The sequence below is a fragment of the Chamaea fasciata genome, unplaced genomic scaffold (genome assembly GCF_029207755.1).
Source record: "Chamaea fasciata isolate MVZ Bird 193981 ecotype frontalis unplaced genomic scaffold, bChaFas1.0.hap1 SCAF_7, whole genome shotgun sequence".
Lineage (NCBI taxonomy): Eukaryota > Metazoa > Chordata > Aves > Passeriformes > Sylviidae > Chamaea > Chamaea fasciata.
In genome coordinates, this window is record NW_027094092.1 from 25999554 (window position 1) to 26021779 (window position 22226).

Genomic DNA, 22226 nt, shown 5'->3' on the forward strand with positions numbered 1-22226 from the left:
GATTGAATCTTTTATTGCAGGCCACAATCTGTTTCCAATGCATGCACAGTGAATATGCATAGCAAGCTCAAACTAGATAGTAAGAGAGAGAGAGAGGGAGTGAAGAAACAGATGGACACAGGAAATCAATGATGGACTAAAAGAATAAGCTTCTCAATATACTCAAACAACATGGACAATGCCAGTGAGAGGACAGTGACTCCCCCTCCCTTGTTTGAGATCATTGTAACTCACACTGTCTGCAGTCTTTCATGCCAGTTGCCCACCCGTGCCCAAAACCCCGCTTCTCTCACTGATCTGATGGAGTCCAGACGATTTCTGTTGGCCATGATCTCTGCTTGGAAAGTCTGGTGCCTCTGCAGTTTGGTCTGCAGATTGCTTGGATCCTTCCAGCTATCATCCTGGGCAATGCTATTTTTCTCGTTAATCCAGGCAGCCACCTGTAGAGGGAAGAACAAGAAGTAAACAAAATTTTCAGTGTTTCTTCAGTTTCTTCAGCTCCAGCCTGCCAGGCTCCCCTCTTATATGTATTAAACAGGGAACTAGTAAGTGGGGACCAAAATGAGTTGTCTTTCTGAGGTTCTGCTTCCCTAAGCTCCTCCTGCCCTTCATGAAGTCACCCCTCTCTGTTTCTTTACTAGCACTGTTGCCTGGGAAGGGAGCTGTCTCCATCAGATAGCCCCTATGCAGTGAGAGAATGCATAGGCACATGTGTGCATGGGGGAGCATAGACAAAGATCTCCCTATTTCTAACCCATTGGCAGTATCTCACAAAAAAAGAACTAATTTCTTTCTTCTTATATATTTTTTAATGATGGCACATTCCCTATTAGTGCATGTATTTCTTCTGCATTTTGCTGTTGTCCAAAGTACCAAAGATCTTTTGTCTACTAGACTAGATGAGAGAGAAGAAAAAAAAAATATCCCTTCAGTCTTATTCTCATCTTTCCCAATATTATCTCATTCCAGGCTCAGTTCCTTGATTTTTCTCACAGTAAATCTGTTTGGGGATTCAGATCTATGCAGCACAGCATGTTTTAAGAAATGTGAATATTATGAATCCTGTGTAATTGTACCTCAAAAGAATTCTTCAGGAACTTCTGCAGAAGCCTTGACTCCTCTAGCAAATGTCTGCGAGCAGCAGCATTCTCCAGTAATCTCTGTTTTCTGAGATGAAGACAGATATGTGAGGTAAAAGTCACAGAGTGAATTAGGTAGATAAGGGTTTTCAAATTTCACCTCTAAAACGCACATGATCTAATCCTCCATTCCCTAGGAGGGAAATGTCCATAATACGCAGATCCCCCTGATCTGGACTGTCAGAGAAGATGCCTAGGACACCATAGGAAAGATTTCTAGCTGATAGATATGTTTAAACTACCCACAAATTCCATCTATGTAGTATCTGCCTCTAGAAATCACCACTATTGCCTTTCAAGGTTAAAGAGAACATAAACTCAGCATGTTTCTTATGTGGAAATCCTGCAAGTGTGATGATGTTTGTCATGGATAAACCAAAGCTAGACCATCCTTAATTTTTTTTTTTCCAAATTTGGACCTGCAGCACTTTGTGTTAATGTAGATGTGAGATATTAATAAATCATCTCAAATTGGACAAGATTAATAAATCCACATGTTCACTTGGATCATAAGGGACCTCCAGTCTCTTTTCATAACTTTTATGTAGGTCTTTTCATCTGCCACAGCGGTGACTACAACTGCTTTTACTTCAGCTCTTGTTTAAGATGAACAATATGGAAATTGCTAGTAGGAATAAAGTAATTCACATGAAAGGGCAAGATCTGATCAGAAAATTTGCAAATGCCCTAATGGATAATTTGAGTGGGGCTTAAAGATCAACTCCATTAAAGCAGAGAAAAGCAGTTGTCTAGAAAATGACCTTTCTTGATGGTATTTAATGATAATGAAGCATTTAATGGCATGGCAGGCCTTCTGTTTGCAGCACTGTCCCTAAGGCCATGCCAGAATACAGAATTACAGAGAAACTGCCTGTTTCTGAATCCTGCTGCCCCTCTGCTAATTATATTTTGGAAGCCTCCTGATGAAATACAGCCAATTTTGGAAGACCCGAATGCAAAGCAGCTCATAGTTCTCTTAAATCATTTAAAGATAATGATCACGTGAGGAGAGTCTCCTTGCAGAAGAGATTGGTGGTTGACATGGGAAGGATTTGACTTCACCTCCTCAGAACAGCCTGGCATCTGTTGCTGATATTTTCTGAGTCATAATGCTTGTTCTGTGTCAGCTGCTGAGCAAATGAAGCCATCTCATCGATTTTCTCCATCTGGGCTTCCAGGGGTTTTTCAAACTGTGTGTGTTTCCTCTGCAGGCTCTCCACACTAGACACTGAGTCCTGGAGAGAATTCAACAAAGGGAAGCTGTTTTCAGTCAGAGTTTTCCCATCCAAAACACTGATAATCCAGAAGGTAAATGGCATTTACTCCACATTTGCAAACTAGTTGTCAAAAAATTTATTGTTCTTTGGAATTGATTGACATTGATCTGACACTTGGGACCTAAACAATGTTCCATGTAAGGTCTGAGGCCATTATTTCAGTGCTGGATGCTTAGCTTCTTGTGCATATTGTTGTGCTGCATAGAACACATAACTTCTCAAGAATTAAAACATCAGCCCCTAATGTTAAATCAGTCTTAAGACAGATGCCGTTTTGAAACCAAATGTGGGATGCCAAATGGAAACCAGAGTTAAGTGAAATATGTCACAGAAAGAGGTTAAAATTAGAGTCTCAGTTTCAACTCATGGAATTTGGAAGAGCTCAGATCCAGATTTGAATTTGAGGACTGAAGTCTGACATAACAGTTAATCTGGAGAGAAACACTTCTTGTAATGTTTGTGAATCCCTAGCTTAATGACTCAGAGTTGTCCTTTCAACACCCCTCTGCACTTTAATTATAGAACCAGTGGTGTCAAAACGTTGTTATCTCAGTAAACTCTGTTTTTCCACTATTCTAAAGGAAGTAATAAACTCACATCAAATGGGTCAGAAAAAACACTAAACTTCTGGGTGCTTACATGAGTCATTGAGTGGGAAATTACACAGAGTAATTTTCTGCACATTGCTGAGCTAAATATGATTGGATGAGTCCTTCTAAGCTTCATATACTGTGATGAAGGGACTGTAAATACACTGAACTCAGATGTTTTTGTAGCCCCTGCAGAGGCAACTAATTTAGTAGCACTACCTATACAAGGTGTAGGATGAGCTAAGTGTCAGAATGTATATCCAGCATCCCGAACAGCTTTTGCAACCCATGCCTCAGTCTGCAGTTTCGGCTATTGCAGGGTTACTGATACCTGTGGTGGGTAATTTAAAGCTACCCTGGGTATGCCAGCAATGACAGCAGTGATGACTTGCACACTGCTGGCAAAGGTGTTTGGGTCAGATAAGACAAGCCAGGCTGAATGGAGCACTGAGCAACCTGGGCTGGTGGGAGGAGTCCCCACCCATGGCAGGGGGGTTGGAAATGGATGGTCTTTCAGGTCCTTTCCAACCCAAACCATGCTAGAGTTCTGTGTTTCTATGCAGTCGCATTTTCCTGCTATAATCAGAGCAGTTGGATTGTTTCATTACTCTTAGGGCTGAGATTTCCATTCTGTGTAGAGTACCAAGGAAAGAAATCTGATCCTAAACCACCAACAGGGCAGAGCAGTAACTTCAGAAGGAGAAAGAGCACAGGAAGATTCAGAGCACATACCCCTAAGTACATACAGTCCCCTCTCTCCAGACTTATTGTAAGAGAGAAAATTGTAATTTTCAGAGCACATACCCCTAAGTCCTCATTAGCTAGGAAGGCCTCTTTGCTGCTGAGCCAGCTCTCAATCTGTTCCACGTAGCCATAGAATTTCTGTATATGGAAAAAAACCCAACAGTCACAAACATGACAATATGCTGAAATGCTGTAAAGCAGAAGCTAACCTGACTTCAGGAAAGCACACTGAAAAAACCAAAATTTAATGGTTATTTCAAAAATTAACCTAATACATGAAAAAGCATTGAAACTGCCCATGCCATAAGATTTAAGTTCTCATATATGTGATGATTTTAGATGGGATTAGTAGCCCAGGTCTTATTTAAAGTACTTGACATTTTTCATTGTAGAATCTCTGTTTGAACAGAAATTTTTAAAGTGAGATGACTGTTACAGGGAAGTATTTTGGAAAACTGCAGCCAAAATAGTTCTTTTATTAGGGGGAAAAAAAAAAAAAAAAGCCAGGACATTATTCCATCCATGCTAAATTTTTCTTCAGGTTTTTTTTTTAAATACTTGTCTGGCTCCATGTTTTTTGGGAAGGTTATAGAACTTGGAAAAGTAGTGATGTTGTGCTCTAAGTATGTGTCTTTTTCCAGATGTATGAGAGCTTGACCAAATTTTACCAAGTTTTACAGTCTTTGAAAAATATATTAGCACACATTCCACAAAAATTTCTATGATTTGTAGAGGTAAAATCTCTCAAAGTCCTGTCACTACTGAATGTGCTTGGCCCTCAGCATGCCTTCCAGAAACCAGTGAAATACAGACTAAACACTGGGTATTACTAGAACATCTTTCATCCTACCATCTCATAAATTTGCTGTTTCTATCAAGAAAAACTGTCAGTGGCATGTGCATTCTCTCTTGAATGTAATTTTACTCACCTGTAAATCTTGTGCCTGAAACAATTTTATATATTGCTCTTTCCATGCTTGGATCAGTTCAGACCAGGCGTGCTGTAGTCTGGAGAGGGACTGGTGAATCTCAGGGGTTGCATAGTGACCAGAATTGGCAAGTTCTTTACCATAGTCACTGAGAGCGTTGAATCTTTCCACTCGGGCTTCAATCTCCTCCTAAAATACATTACTAAGGTTGATGTCAAGGATTTATGAAAAGCCAGTTGTTTGGAATACAAGCCTTAAGGGGAAGAGTTTGGGCTGTAACTTTCCGGCACTAATATTTGTATGGAAAATCATTTACCTCTGAGCTATGTTACTGGAAGGGCATAGAATTGCCTAAGAGAGCATAAATGTAAATAATAAATGACTTTATTGATCTTGGAACAACATGTTTTCCTACACATGAAAATTGAGATTTAGTTAGAAACAGATTAGAAAATGCCAAGATATAAATGAACACAATTTCAAACATCCATAATATCATCCCCCAGTCTTCCTACATGAAAGTGGTTCTTTTAAGAAACAGTGCCTAGAATTTGTCCTCTCCTGACAAATAAGTTGCCATCAAATTTTTACATTAAAGACACAGTTTTACTTGATTTTTTTGTAGTTAAAATGAAACACATTTAACTTTCGCACCTGGTCTGAGGAATGAATTATACATCTATACTGAATCCTGATGGTGAAAGCATAAAAAGCAATTATGACCCCTGCAAACTGAATGTGGGATTTCTAATGTAAGCAATTTAAAAATGAAAATAACTACGGACTGAAATAATACCATGTATTAACTCATAAACTGCCTTAAACACTATGGCATGTACTATTAAATTTCTGAAATTAGAACTGCTGCTTTTAGAGTTTTTTGGGGTGGCAGTGTTGCCCAATCATAGATAACACAGCAATAAAATCGTAATTCAAATATTTTTAAAATTCACACTAACATCCCATGTTCAACTCTAGTCTCTCCTAAAGACTTTGGTTTGAGCTACTAACCAGAATGAAAAAAACCCTCCTTCTTGCCTTGTCTGTAATTTTAGTTAAGTCAACATAAGAACATAATGCCTGAATTCCTCCTTTTCCCTGTGACTGTCTCCTTAGAGCCATTTGGGCTCCTTGACTAACGGATATTAAAGACTTAGATCTTGCCACCATTTAAATTGGGAACACACTACATCAGTGGTTTGTAATATTTCTAATATGACAAAGAATTATTAGCAAAACCACTGTTAAGTGATATGAGAAATCATTGTTAAAATGGATGACGAGGATGAAGGAGGGGATTTCAGGTACTCCACACAAAATTCAGGTTTTAGAAAATTAATCAGAATCTCTAAACTGTTTGTGCTAATAATGGGACTCACAAAGCACAGGATATTAGTAATTATTCTGTGAACAGGATTTTTAAAAGTAAAATAATTGCAAAGAGAATGTAGCACAACAGCTGAAAGATAGCTGTGATTCTTGGAAAAAAAATAAAATATTGACTTTTTTCCTAATTTTAATTAAAATGTCACTCCTTTTAGAAAAGAAGCCAAAAGTATTATCCAAATTAGCCACCAAAACATTAGTTAAGGTAACTATTACTGGGATATGAACTGTTCCAGAACTGAATGTGTAGCACCATTCAGTGGTAATTTACTTTGCTGTGTGAAATAAACTGCTGTTTTTATTTTCTTGTCAGGTAAATTAAGTTCACATGAAAAAAAATCTAGCTCGAAGCAAGGATTAACTAGCATTAACTTCTTTGGCAATATGAATAAGGAGATGAGCAGTGAGCATGATGTGACACTGAGCCTCTTTGAGCCTCTGACTAAGCCTTTTTCACCATCAGGCTTGGACAGCAACACAGGTGAGACCTCATGGGGCTTTGGGGCCTTTTTGCAAAGACACAAGTTGCCAAAAGAGCCTGTGAAACAGTTTTGCCAGTATGTAGATGATTTCTATCCCCAGCCTGGTACTGAAAACAGAATTTTTTTACCATGTTATTGACAGATGCATGCTGTGCACACAGAAAGATTCCCAGTATGTGCAATTGGAACCACAGGAGATACTTGCCTTTCTTTCCTGATGCTCCTCAATCATACTTTCAGCTTCATTTGCACTTTTAGGCAGCCCTCCTGCTTCCATTAAAGCTCTGGTGTTTTGGGCCCAGTCTAGTATCTCCTTCATCTCCAAGTTAAATTTCTGCAACTGGTATGAGGCTGCCAGCTTCTCCTTCCTGCCATAAAAGGTGCAGTTCAGCATTATCTGACAAGGAATTATCTAGTTGCCTCTCCCTCCCCATTTGCATAGGAAAGTAGCTTACCAGAAGCCAAATTAAATTAACTCAAGCTTTCCCTTACAGTTCCTAAGAATCCTCATGTTAACCAAAACCACAGGAGATGCACACTGCCTTGGACGCAACATGCTTACTAATCTTTCTACATTGGTTCATTAGCACAAGTAGGATAAAAAAACCCCCTTCATATTTGTTGCTTACAGCGATGATTATGGATCAGGATTAAGACTCTCATTTTGAAAAGATTTGAGGAAAAAAAATCTTCAAGAATCATCCAAAAATAAGTCTTCCACAAAGGTTTTATGATAGATGTAATTTGAGAGTCTGAAGGCATTTTAGTAACATTATTTAATGGGATAAACACAAAATGTTGTATTAGTTTTCCCAAAGTCACATCAGTGGAACTTTTTGTGTATCAAGTCTGACTTTTTCCAATGCAGGTATCTTGTTTGGCTGTGTAAACTTTGTAAAAAAATCTTTAAAAACCTTTAAAAGACCTCTGGCAAGTAGGGTTTAGACCCCAGGGAGCAGCTTTGCTTCTGCTAAGACATATTCAAACAACTCTAAGCCTTCACCTTTGTTTGGCCTGTCCCTGGAGTCGTATCCAGTTGGTTTTCATCTCCTGTTGCTTCATAGTCAGTTTGTCATTTATGGATGGATTCCTTGTGGAAAGGCGGAATGATTCCAGTTCCAGTGGCTGGGAAGAGATTTAGTGGGGTAAATTTATGCCAAATATTTTTATTCATACCTGAGTTTGCCTTTCAGGAAAAAAAAGGTCATTTAAAGACCCTAGCTCTCAAAGGCAGTTAATTAAATTACAGTAACAAAATATTCCAAGGGCTATGTAACATGCAAAAGTAATACACATGTATTTGTGAGCAAACATCCATGTGAAAAAAGATCTCTGTGCATTGCTTTGCATGCACAAAGGTTAATTTACAATTTAGAAAACAGTTTTGCAGAATATGGACAAACAGATAGGAAAATGAAGTGCTAATTGTAACTTCTATTAGCAGTCTGATGAACAGTAAAAAAATGTTCATCAACTCAGGTTTAAGCTTGAAAACTTTCTTGAAAAATTCCATCAAGTTGATGAAAATGAAGAATTTTAATTATGCAGAAGAGAAAATATGCCAAAAAAGTACAGGTGTTATACTAGAAAACCCAAACCCAAACCTTGCCCATCTCCCCTGTACAGCCTTGCTTATACCTTCTAGTAATCACCCACATTTCACATGAGAATTAGCTTACAAAGTCTCAATGTTGAAGGTGCCACACATATTGACACTATTTGTATACTATTGTGAAGAAAAAGTTTTTCATATTTTCTGTAGGAAAGGGCTTAACACTGGCCAACAGTGAAAACACGCGAGAGGTTGTCATTGGATTTCTACTACTGTGGTCCAACAGGACGTATTTCTTTTTAGTAAAAATATACAAATATAAAGGAGCTTAGACCCATATTTAATGCTCAATTTAATTTAGTCCTAGATGATGCAAACTGACCATTTTACAAAAGCCAGAGTGGGGATCAGGCAGGGAATTATAACCTAGAATTTCTGTGTTTGATGTTTGTGTCAGGAGACTACGGGCAGTATGGGGTTTGCATTTAAGTTCTGAACAGAAATATGGTTGTGATTTTGGTTCAGCTAGGTACAGGAACTGGGGAAAAGATGGAGTCCATGCTTTCCAAAATGTACAGGACAGTCTGATCTGGCTTGTAGGTGAGGGCCAGAGACTCAGATAACATTAAAAAGGGACTTTTCTTCTTAGATTTTGTGCCTCAGGAAGAATAATATTTGACAAGTAGGATTAAGCAGCACGGTATTTTCATGAGAAGAAAGTTATGCTGCACTTGCACTGCTGAAAATTCTTGCTAATCAATCTGAAGAGTAACAATGATTTTTGCACCATATTTTCCAGAAGAAAAAGCAAAATTTTTTCAGTATCCTTTGTACTTCCCTACTTCTTACCTCCATTTTGGACTTAATAACACTGATTTCTCTCTCCATTTCTTCATGTCTTCGAATCAGGTTTTCCACACTTTCCACATCTTTTCCATAATCCAATGCTTGTATCAATACACTCTGGAGAGGGCGGTGGGATGTGCAATCAGTGAAGATGACACCAAACAAAAGGATATGTATCTCAATTATTTCAAAGAGCCTCCTCCTTCACCTCTTTGCATTGCCATCTGAATGTTCTTATTGTCTTCTTAAATACCAATAAACCACATTGTCTGCTTTCCTTACAGAGATGAAACAAGAATCCACAACTCTGAACAGTCATAATCCTGCTTAAGGTGCCTCTGGCCATTCTGATATAAAACAAAGACAGGCGTGCCTCCCTGCATTTCTCAATCTTTCCTTTCTTCTTTATTTTTCATATGCCAAACCAGAAAAATATTTCCCAATAAATTGTGGCACAGAAATTCAGCTGTGTGTTATGAAAATATAAAAAATAAAATTTGCCCTTGGGATTCTAAGAAATTAAATCCCATAAATGAAGAAATACATTTTAAAAGTTTTTATAAAAATTTCAAGCCAAAAGTCTTGTAACCTTAAGTAGTACTATTTGCCTACTGACTAATTAAATAAATATGATTACTTCCATTGACGAAATAATTAGCTTTTATAGAGCCTTTTTTCCCTACTAATATCAAAATCGTAATTCAGGATCGGCATTTTTTATCTCCATTTTCTGAATGAATAAGATTGATAGACCATTTTTCCATTTCAATTAATCAAAATTGGAAAATTTACCTTCTCAGTAATTCTTTCTGTGATGTCATCTATTTCCCTGATTAAGGCGTGAATCTCTAGAGCTCCCTCTAACTTCTTCCTGTATGCATTCAGGTTACCATGAAAACTGTTCCACCTTTAATTGGAAATAATATTTTAGAGACGTATTTCAGAGGTAAGGATTTCCACAACTGAGTTTCATGGTGCTCATATTTAAACAAAACCACAGGTTTGCTGAACTACCTCATGTATTTATCCCCCAGTTCTCCATAATAGGGGGTTCATCACAGGGATAAAGCGTTAGCCTGAGAAGACTATCTGGTTGTATTTATTCCATGTCTTCAGGATGCCATGGGGGTTAAAATAAAGACTGACCCGGTTTCCTTAAACTGTCAATAATATCACAATCGATATCTTCATGCTTTTGTTTCTTAGATAAGGGACTGTGAGCAGCAAAAGCACAAGGCAATTCACCAGGACAACTGTGTGAATACATGGAAGTGTCTAAGCTTTATGAATCTTGTGTGCCAAGTGATGTGGAACACAGTATTTAACTCCAAGGCTAGAAACATGACTTTGGCACTTCTGGATTAAAAATCCTTCTAAACTCCCTGCTCTGGGAGTCTGGAAAGACAACTCCAGTGTCTGATATTTGGTAGTGGTGATATTAAAGAAGAAAACAAATGCTCCAATTCCTTAATTTGTCACAGCTGAAGACACCCAATTTTCTCTTCCTGTTTTTGCTTTACACAGAACATTTGAAAGTGTGCTCACTTCTCATTGAGATGCTTTCGGCGCTCATAGATTGTCCTTGTTTCTTCCTTGTTCTGTCTCTCCAGTTTCATGGCCAAGGCATTGATAGTCCTGATGTGAGCATCGTCCACTGTTGACTCCTGTAAAGTGAGAAAGGGAACAAAGGTACACATTCAAATTGCTTGTGACTGAGTTTTCCACCGAGATGTGAAAATAACAAACAAGCAGCAAAAATAAAGGGTTTTACCTCACTAACATTTCAGACACATGGAGTTTGCTCTGCTACAACTGCTGGCGTTACCGTGTGTCTGATGAGAAGACAGTAAAGGCAAGAAAGAAAATTAATGGCTCTAAGTGTAACAATGATCTTGGTCTAGGTGAGGGCCCTCAGACTCTCATTTCTAAGCCAGATATTCCAGCAGGGGTTTATTTGGTGAAGAAACACAGATGCAGTTGCTGGTTCCATAGGTGGCTGCTGTGGAACAGCTGATGTGTGACAGATTGTTCCTCTGTCAGACAGGTAATGACTCATGGGCTCCTGGGCCTACTGGCTGTTTTATCTAGGTGAGCTTCTGTCCCCAGGTACCTTCTGTACTGTAGACAACAGGCTCAAAATCCATACAGCCTTGGGAATCCCAGACCACCTATACCACTGTGTTTTCTTCTAAGGCTAAGTCTTCTAGGAGACTTGCTTCCCATGCACATACCATAGAATGGATAACATTTGCACATTGCCCGTATAATCTGGAGAACAGTGGGATAATTTTTCTTTTGGAGCACTACAGATGGCCAACACTGAACACTGCTCCAAGATTCAAAAGCATTCTTTATTTTTCTGGGACAAATAAATCACAAGTTTAGCAGGGAGACAATCACTGATGGAAAGAAGCACAGCTGCAAGATGCCAGCACACTGTTAATGTAAGTATTCACTCCGTTGTGTGCTTTGTTTATGCTGCATCCATTCCAATATTTGTGCTTCCATATGTGCTTTCCTATTATACACAGTCATAAAGTAAACGAGAGAAACCAGCAGACAGTCAGATATTCTCCAGAAACCCTGCAGCCTCCTCTCCTGGGAAATAATAGGAGCACAGTGAACAGAAAGTCTGGCAGCCATCAATGCAGGATGATTACTCATTATCCTGATCTCAGATTTTTCTAGTGGGAAAACCCAGGCTGGATGGATGCACACACTGTGCCAGAAGCAGCCTCCTTCTGTTTGTACTACCCTAGGAAGCACTGCATAACTGAGCATCAGCTATCAGGGCATAACTGCATGACTCTCCCAGCTTTTTATCTGCAGGAGTCATGTTCAGAGTGTTACAGGAGCACTGGCTACAGGCTGATAGTGTCTAAGGCCAAGAGTTTCAAGACTGGCACATAAGATCTTCCTTAGTTTATGGATAAACATTCCTATTCAGAGGCTTATGCTGACTGGAACACTGGGTTGTTTCTGCCCTATTAATCATCCTTCTTTTGGCTGGTACAAGCTGTAGAAGATCCCTTGCTCAATCCCTTATCTCACAGTCAGCTGATGAGTATAATGAATGTCTCTTCAATTTACTAATTCCCTGGTGCTGAAGCCAAATAATTTGGCTGTCTATCCAAAGCCAGCATGAATGTGCTGTCACGAAATTCTGCTGGGCTCTGGAATAGAGAGCTCAGGGGTTTCTCCCTGGTCTCAGGCATATCTCCACTGCAACTTTGCATAGAAGAGGATTGTCTCCTTCTGCTACTAGGCAACAAAAGAAGATGGGAGCTGCCATAACAAGAATCAACAAAAAGATAACAGGCAAATAAAGGATAAAGAATATTAGGAGATTATATTAGAGTAAACATCACTCACAAATTCCTAACACATCTCTTTTCAGACCTTTCCTACAATTTCCAGACTAGCAAATCAGCACAGTACTCTTTCCTGTGTGACACACAGATCTTAGTTCTCATCTGTAGCAGTTCACACAAACAGAGAGATCAAGAGGTTGCTGCAAATGCATCCCCTCAATAAATGGCCTCGCAGCTCTCATGGTGGGAGCTGAACACATGACAAGGAGGCCGCTGTTCCCCAGGTTTGGTGCCTAAGCTGGGACGTCTCACTGGGGGCAGGACAGGCAGCTGGCATGACTCAGCATCATGAAAGAGGGACAGAGATGTCAGCACCGAAAGGTGAAGAGTGCAGCTGTCCTGCCACATGGCTGTTATCCAAAGTGTAGACCATTGCTCTGTTTTACTAAATGTCTGGTTATTGATGTTATGATTCATGAGTAACCGCGTATGGTGTATAAACAGAGGCCCCCAGATTTACGTGCTTAATTTGGATGAAGGAGTATGAGAACGAGAGCATTCCTCAGGAGGAGGAAAATGGAGAAATAAAGGATAGAAATAGAGAAAACAGTACATATTTTTTACAGACTTGTTCATGGAAGGTCCAGATCAGTTCTCAAACTCAAAGAAGCACGGCTAAAACTAACATTTTTAAACCACTTTTGGGTGGAAATCACTGTGACTTTGCAGACTGCATGAACCAAAGAAAATCTGCTCAAATTCAGGCTCCCACAGTGAGCTTTCCAGTCATTTGATGTAGTCTGAAATGTTAGGTTGTGTCATGAGTGGCTGACAGCTCTGCCTAGACATCTTCAAAGCAGAAGGCATAATAAGAGAAAATTCTGTCTTTTTAAATGACTTTTGAGGTAGTGATGCTTCCTATCTCTTTGGTCTTACACCTCCTCTGAGCACTGAAACTGTATATGCTAACTGGACTGAAAAGTTACCTGTTGCCTGCAGCCATGCAAGACATGAGCATGAAAAACACCTCTTACCCCTGATGTTGCTCCACGGAACTCATTCAGCTTTTTCTTGAGCTGCAGGCAGTGTTCATAGTCATTTCCCACATCACCTACGTTAATCATGACCTCCTGGGGAAATAAGCAGCAAACAGACAAATATTTAGGTGAAGAGTACAAGAACACAGCAACTCCCAGTGCTTATCCTGATGCAGTAAGTTCTGTGATGTGTCTATAAATCACCAACCTACAGCTTCTGAAATAGCTTTTCTGATCTTTAGATAATTATGAGACTTGGTACCAACTCCCTTTTTGATCTACTAGTGGCTACGGAAGCAACCTCTGACGGAAAGTGATTCTTCCTTCACTCCTACGAAGAGAAACCTTCAGATTTGATATACAATGAGAGTGAAAGCCAGCTGCCAAATGCTTCAAGTCTCTTCCATTATAATCTGCTTTCATTTCTCTGCCTCAGTAGAGACACATGAGTTGGCCACAAATAATCACAAACTCTTCATGTGCACAGTTTACATGAGAAGATGTGCTAATACTGCCCAATTGACTCTGGTATGGACAGACTCCACAGAATTTGTTCAGTCATTCCTTTCATATTGTTTGTAGAACATGTCTTGATTCTTCCAGACAAAAATCACTAGGCAAATATCCTGGAAGATGACACATTTATCAGAATGTCATTGCTAAATAGCAAGTCTTCAGTGTGCTGCTTGGGTTAAATACTAAAATCCACTTGCCTTCTCCCTGATCCAGGCTTCCACCTGGTCTACCTTCTGGAGAAATTCTAGGAAGTCCCGACTGTCCTCCAGCATCTTTCCACGAGCAGCAACAGCTCTCTTCAACTTCTCCCAGTGCTCCTGAAGCATGCGGACTTGGTGACGGATCTCTCCTGATTTTGGGTGGCCTTTTGACACCAGGGCTTCTCCTTTCTTCACATTCAGAAGAAGAAATTAGAAGTTAAAGTTGCCCCATTTTTAATGGGATTACCACATTGCATGACCTTCCTAGGAGGACTCTTTCACCTTCCTAACCTGGATTGAACAATAGATTACTAATATAAATTCTTATCACCCAAATGATAAAGCCAGCTGGAAAGCTTTTACATCTGGAGGGAATCTAGAACCATAGAACACTTGGATTTGAATATTTCCCTGCCAAGAAAGATATCCATGGAATAGGAGCACCAAGTATTACAGATGACTGTGCCCTTTAGCTATATGATTCACCCAGTTACAACAAGAATATTCACAAATTGGCATGAAATCATATTTGTCTTTTGTAGGAGTAATCATGTCAGGCAAGGAAGAAGTCATTGTTTATTTTCCTATTTAGGCTATAAGGAAAATGGAAGCTCCCTGAATGGAGCAAATAAAGTATCTCCCTGTTGTAAATTAACAGCACTACATTTCCATGGGAAAGCAACTCAGTCCTTGTCACACCAGTAGGATAATGGATGCAGAAGTGATGACCAAGCTACTCTTCCTTTACATTTGATCAATCTGTCCTTCTTTGGATGAGCAGTAATAATCTCTAAAAACACTAACAGTGACAGATCACCTTATTAACAGCCGTGATGATTTCTTCATTTGCTAGAATCTCTGCCTCAAAGACCTGATGTTTCTGCAGCAACTTCATCTTGTCCTGCAGATTGCTGGGGTCTTGTATGGAAGGATCCTCCAGCTTCTGCATGCGCTCACTGATCCAATCCTCTGCCTGCAACATTGAGAGGCACCTGAGTTAGCACCACAACTTCCTGGGGTCCTGGGGCCTCCTCCCAGGATATGTCACTATTCTGTGCAAGTGACCATACCTGGGCTGGATACACTGGGTAGGAGCTGACAGCTGAAGTGCATCTCCAGTTTCTGAACTTATTCTACTTTGTTAAAAGCAGGTAGAAATAAAACTAATTTTCATCTGACCACAGCAGTAATGGAAATTTCCTTGAATACCTCAGATTTTATCACAAGGCATTAACAGATTATAGAGTCTTCTAAATTATGTAGAAAGAATCCTTGAGCCTTAACATGGTGTACATTTAAAATGAGATTATGACCACTGAGTCTGGGGGTTTAGGGCTCTGAGTTTCATCTGGTATCTCTGCCACTGACCTACCTGCAAACTGGGTAAAGATTCTTTAGAATTCAGTGCCTCATCTATAAGACAGCACCAACCTTTCCTCGTGTTAGTGGTGTTGTGAGACCTAAATGGAAAATGCAAGGCAAATAAAGATTTGCTGATGGGGCCCAAGCACTAGTCAGCTTATTTGAAAGGAAATACAACTGTGTTTGCTTTTATACTTCATAAAATTCAAAATGGTCTGGTCAGGAATATCAGATTCAGAAAAGCAGGTCATTTGTGAGAGCTAACAAAGCAAATGTGTTTCTCTTAGGAAATAATTTTTAAGGGTATTTTAAAGTATGCAGAATAAAATGAAGAATAGGATAGCAAGTTTCCCACAATTTTCTTTAAGTTCTGCTGAACTTTAGCCCTTAGCACTGAAGGAAATATTTTCTATCCATCAAAACACGGGGAATAGAACACTTGACATAACGTTGTAACTGATCCTGTTGTTCTCAGAGCACTGAAGTAATGTAATGTTTTGACAACACAAGAGCTGCAAATTGAAGAGCAGCTTTATTAGTGTCAAAATATCTTGGCTGTCCTTGTGGAACTGTGCACTACGTGCACACAAGGCTTGTCAACTGAAGGATTTTCCTCTGTTAATTAATGGTTTGAAATGTTGTTTCAGCTGCTGAGATTCTATAAACAAAAATAGCTTTCACTAGCAGTGTGCTCTCCAGACAACGTTTCCCTCCAGAGCACAGTTAGAGACTCAAACAAGCCACGTCAAACTTGCCCAGGGCTACACATTTTCATGTGCTGCTTTAATTTCCAAAACCCTCCTCGATGGCCTTCCCATTCCCAGCCACACTTTCGTGCTTCAGGGTCACTTAAGTGACTCTTCATTTGAATGGGAGGCTCATCCACACAGCTGGAGTGAGAAACAAACTGATCTCCAGGATAAAACGACTTTGAGGTCAATTTCTCTCCTACTTTTCAATTAGAAGCAGTGGCATTAGTGACAGACTGAACATCTGCACTCTTCATGCCTTGGTTCATTTTAAGGCTTGTTTAAGATGGTTCTGGAGAGTGAGGGATCCATCTCCTGGCCTCACGCCCACATTCAGATGTGAAGCAAAACTGATCTGTTTTCCCAAAATTTTTCTATGGAAAAATTTAACAGTTGTCTGGACAGCCATTTTCACTTCATTGACGATAACAGAAAAACTAGTGCAATGCTCAGTATAGGCACAAGATCAGACTTAATTTCTATGGGAGTCAAAAAAAATGTGGGCACTACCAATTTAGAAACTTACTCTTTCAAAATATCAGTTGCTGTAACCTCATGAGTACAAATGGTAAATTACACTGATTTTTCTAATGACAGAAGTATGCAAAGCATATAAAGGGATGTGCCTGCTCCAGATATCTAGAGATAACACCTGATTGCATAACCAAATAATACAAGTTAATATTTGGGTGTATAAATGATTCTCTCTCTCATTCCCCTGAGATAAAGATGTAAATGTTTTTTTATTTTTATGTACAGGGTGAAAGGGAAAGGAAGTATTACTAATATCATGAGCAAGTTTCAGAGTCAGTGTTAAAACCGGAGCCAGATTTAGAAGTCAAAATTTTTAACTTTATAATATTCCCTCTGCTATAACTTAAATACACATATTTCTAAGTAGCAACTTTCTCATTTGCCTTCCAGATTAACACTGAGCTACAGACTTTTTGGCAACAGGGTAGTAAGTCTGTCTCACTTCTTTGCATAAGAAAAAATCACCATATTTCTATTGTAGAAGGGTGAGTTTTATTTTGTAAACTGCACATGATCTCTTGAGCTAATTATTGTAGGTCATTGTACTAATGTGTGTAGTTCTCTATGTAATTGCTTCTAGAGAATAACTACAAGAATTTTAATGATGACAGTGATCACTAATTTCTGCTGACACAAAAAATTCTGTTTGATCAATAGAAATTCCTTAACATATTTGCAGGACAGAGGACAGAGAGTTTTCAGCGGAGTGGGACCTGAGCTATGTGTCTTGTTCTCTTAACAAGTAAGAATAAGCAATGACCACATGGATTTGACAGCCAAACTCAAAACTCATCTCTGAATTTAACATTCCTGTGGGGACCATTCTCGTACACGAACGTGTACACACCCAGAATATAATTAAAATCAAAGTAAACATTTCGTTCTAACCAACAAAGAGAAAGAAAGATATTACTGTAGGGTTTTTGATTTTAATTCCTTGGTGACATTCACATTCTACAGCAGTAGGCAATGATTCCAGGTTGGTGAGGTAAATAATCATGAAACTTGAGAGCAAAAACTCCCCAAAGAACTCTTGGCTGAATTTACGTGGAGAAAGTGGATGAGAATAGGGAAAGGTTCTTCGCTATGTAGGGCCAAATCTTGTGCTCTGAGTGTGTGATTCAAGACTGAAGGGGGACCCCAGCCCAAGCACTGATTTGAAATTACAGAGTGATGGAAAGAAATGCATAAGTATTCCTATCTAATGGGCTGATTGTAATTCTAGAAGGGTATTGACCAGAGGATTTTGGGAAATTGCTCTTTTGAAATTATAACCCCTGTGCAATGCACCATCCAGTCCACCCACTCCCCTCTGCTAGTCCAAAAGGTGGTCAGGCCATTACCAGTGGATTGTCACTGCTTTCCTATCATGAGATAGTAAAAGTATAACCAAATAATACAAGGTAATATAAATAATTTCTGATAAATTTTATTAAAAGAAAAAGGAAGAGGAACAAAAAAAAAAGAAAAAAAAAGGCAAAGCCAAGGGCAAGGGCAAAGGCAAAGTATAGCTCTGGTTCTGTAAATCGTTGAGGGCATTCCACGGGACACAGCAGCAGAAGGGGTGGATAGCAGAGCAGCAAGTGCTTGAAAACGTGCCCCTGGGTCTGTGTGCTCTTGTTTATGCCAGCACAGTTCTCAGTCACATATGTTGTGCTGCCCTTTGAAAGGCTGACCTAGTTTGTCTTTCCAACAGTAGTGACAGAGCAGAGCTACTCAGTTACAGGACTAAGGCCAGAACAGGAGACAAACAGAGACCAGCATGTTCTGCAGAGGCCAGTCTACAGTAGCTAAAGGCCTTCAATGAACACTCGCTAATAAAGCTTGGTGCCCGGGCCATAAGACTTTTCACTTTGTGTTCGTCCTGATTTGAAATACTTTTTTTTTCCCAGCAAAGGAAAAACATGTATTAGCTTGCAGTTTTCCTTTCAACTGTTTCATTTCAGCAGACCTTTTGATGAGTGAAGTGGCTCTAATGGGCGCAACAATAATATAGTAACAGGAGTGGCACTGAAGCATCCTTTTGCATGAGTATGGCAGGAGCTGCCACACCAGAGTAGATCGTCATCCACCTAATTATATCTGGCAAGAGTGAGAACTTCATCCAATAGAGGTAGGTGGTTCCTCTGCTTTACTTCCCCATCCCAGTCTAAAACCCTCTTACCTCTTCCAAGTTTTGGTAGAAAAGTGCCAGAAGAAGAGCAGTCTGCAGCTTCTCCCTCCTACTCTGGGACAGATCCTTGATCTGACGCTTCCTCTTGTGAATGACATCCAGTTTGTGCTGAATCTTTTGCCCTTCCAGTCCATCACCCTTTTTCAACCTGCTTGCCTGTTCTTGAAGAGACATCATCTGAAGAGGCAACAGATCTGAAATTACTTTTGTGCTTCCAAGTGGTGTGAAAGAAACAAAATCAAGCTACTTTCATAGCTAAAATATTTTTTTTTTCTGTAATGAACAAGAACATCAGGGACAAGTTAATCAGCATTCCCCCTCATCCTGTACTATGTTACATCTATGACATTACTGTCATTGGAGTCTATGGCGCATCCTGGCTACATAAATTAATTAAAGTTGTAGCTTCAGGAGTCCCAATGCCACTGATTATCCAGTGCAAAGAATCATGGAGCAAGCATGACATCCATGAGTGCTCAGATTTTATTGCTTTCTGGAAACCAGGTGTTGTAATGTAGCTCTCAAAATGAGAAATCAGTCTGGCAGGGAGCTGGCAAGAGTCCTGGGAGCTCATTCTGGGGAACCCAGGCACAGCCACAGATTTAAGCTTAGCCCTAGCCTGGGTGAGTTACAGCAGTGGCCACCAGCCAGGCAGATTACTTTACACACAGGTGAGCAATTCAGTATCTCTTCTAAAGATGCAGAGAGACTGCCCATTTGGTACAGCTGTTGTATACCAAATGCATATTTAAGTAATTTTACAACTTTTTTAATGTCAAAATACCTACTGTGTTTTGCAAAATACCTAATCTATTTTACTTGCTTTAAAAGTCACTCTTTTTTCATGAAAAAAGCAGAAACTTCTGATATCCATAATATAATGTGGCCTGCTTTAAACAGTTCTTCTTTTAAGTCCCCCTATTCTGCTTACTGAGTAGCTTTCCTATGCGTTGCAAGGACTTGAGCATGGACTGTTTTGACAGTTGTTCTCCAATGCTCTGCCTCTTATTTCCCTAAGGTTTCCCATTTTATCTTTTGTTCAAGCATATCAGGCATTTCACACCTGTCACTAATTCAAAGTGTTACCAGATTTAAAAAAAGTATATATACATTTTTATCTCATAGAATTCTAGCTGGTAGAATATTTGATGTTTATTTTTTTACCTTCTCATCCTGTGATGCCAGAAGCTTCTCAAAAGCCTCATGTTTCTTTATCAGTTGTTCTACTTCATCTACAGACCTTCCAAGGTCACTGCTTTTCAAATAAACCTATAAAAAGAGTTTATTATTTTTCTCAGTGAATTAATTATCCCATAATCTTGATTCATAAAATGAAGAAGAGGTATTAACTCTGCTGCTGAGACTACACTAGAGAGGGAAAGAAAAGGAACAGGAGGCAACAGAAGCTAGAAATTAATTATTAGAAGTCCATGGTCTTGAGCAAGAAAGAGAAGCATTAACAGGTCTGGCTAAGGAAAGTGACCTGCCAGTCCTTATCACAATCACTAAGTGACAAGGCAGTGAATTACAGAGGTCTAAGCCATCCTTGTAATCCCAAGCAAGATCACTATCATGTCTGACAGATGTCCATATGATTCTTTCTTAGAAGAGTTCCCATAACAGAGATTTTGCAGCCTGCCTGAGCAACTTAAACCAGTGCTTTATTACCTCAACCATTAGCAGGATTTTCCAAACATCTAGCCTGAAAATGCGTGGGTTTTGATACACCTTGTTACATACTGCCCACTTCTTCACACTCAGGAGACCATTCCTTTTATGTTTACTTCAGCCTTGTGCATGTTTGTAGACATTTTGGTTTCTGGGGTTTCTGTCTTCTCTAGGTTAAAACTACAGTGACCTGATCAATCATTCCACAACAGCTGTGTCATTTTGATTCTGATTGTTCTTATTGCTTTCCTCTGGGTTTTCTCCATTTCCACTTATTTTGAGCCTTGATGTAACAAGTGACAATAAGCAATAAGGCTGCCAGAATGAAGGTTGTGAAGTCAGCAGAATGCCTTTCAAGCTGCAATCTTCAGCATGCGCCTGTATATCGTGCTTGTCTTTTATATAACACCATGAACTCAACTTCACTTTGAGCTTCCAGCAACTTTTCAGAAGAACTGATATCAGACCAACTTGTCCCCATCTTGTACTTATGCAGCTGATTGCTCCTGAAAAGATGTCTTACCTTGCACCTGTACCAAGTGCATTACGTCTGTCATTTTTTCAGGCCATCATTCCAACTTACCTGCACTGATGTTATTTCCTGCCTGTTCTGCCAATCTCTGATGCAGAAAGATTTTAGTCCAAAATAACAAATACTGTTTAAAGGAATCTGACCTCTGCACCTTCTAACACTGTGCAAGTGTGCACATTTTCCAGCTAATTCACACATGTCTCAAAGGCATTGCATTGTTCCCTTACTCTGTTCTGGTGTTAAGAAAAATGCCCAAATATTGTCCCATATATTCTGTTACACTCAGTTTTTCCAAATGCAAAAGAATAAAAAATATAGTTATCTATATAAAAGCTACGCTTTTCTGCAGGTTGACAGGAATTTATTCCTTTTCATTGGATGTAATTGGCCACAGGCTTTTTTCTCGTTCAGTGATGAGGCAACAGCAGGATAAAATCCCCAATTACAGGCTCTGATGGGACATGAGCAAAGACTACCCTTGGATAACGTTCACACTGAAGTGGCTGTGGCTGGATAGAGTTTGGGAAATCAAACTGCTGTGAGGGATTGCATTTATCAGCAGTGTGTAATGTGTAATCCATTTTGTGAGCTCATGGAATCACAAGCCTTTGGACAAGGATGAGAAATTCCAGCCAGTAACTTTGTCTGGTAACAGAGATGGTAGAAGAATTTGAAATCAATTATATAGTGTGAAAGAATTAAGAGGAAGGAAAGAAACAGAACAGAATCAGTGAAACAGCACAACTGCTAAACATTATGGAAAAGGGTAGTAAAGGACACGGGTAAATCTGTGCCTTTAAGCCATAGATGTGCACAGGAAAAAAACCATCTAGAGAGATCAATCTTGCTTTGCAAAACATCACAGTCCCATAGCAGCCTTACAGGGTGTTTTTTTACAAGAGGGAAAAGATATTCTTTGACAGCTTCTTTAGAAAACCAGCCATAATGTTCATTCTCTGGATCACTGCTTAACCCCACAGGGCATCTTCTGCAAGAGAGGTTCCCCAAATTTGAACACATGTGCAGGGCAATCCACACCTACTTGCCAGGGTCTGACTGCACTAACAGGCCCTGGGTAGACCCCTGTTCCCATCTGGGAATCTCTCTGAGGCTCAGCCCTGGACATCAGTCCCTCCTGAGCTGCACTGAGGTGCACTGATCCTGCCCTGGTCGCCTTGGACCAACCCCATATTTCAGCC

At 39.6% G+C, this 22226-nt stretch overlaps 1 protein-coding gene across 1 annotated transcript in view; it reads right to left on the reverse strand.

Annotated features, from left to right (window-relative positions):
- SPTBN5 (spectrin beta, non-erythrocytic 5) overlaps positions 1–22226 on the reverse strand; it is a 92269-nt gene that overhangs the window by 20859 nt on the left and 49184 nt on the right. Inside the window, 15 exon segments of the mRNA XM_066188091.1 lie at positions 294–440; positions 1077–1167; positions 2202–2374; positions 3811–3888; positions 4680–4868; positions 6753–6915; positions 7551–7672; positions 8949–9062; positions 9738–9852; positions 10491–10609; positions 13291–13386; positions 14007–14198; positions 14827–14982; positions 18819–19004; positions 19992–20096. Coding sequence (XP_066044188.1) covers positions 294–440; positions 1077–1167; positions 2202–2374; positions 3811–3888; positions 4680–4868; positions 6753–6915; positions 7551–7672; positions 8949–9062; positions 9738–9852; positions 10491–10609; positions 13291–13386; positions 14007–14198; positions 14827–14982; positions 18819–19004; positions 19992–20096 — 2046 coding nt within the window.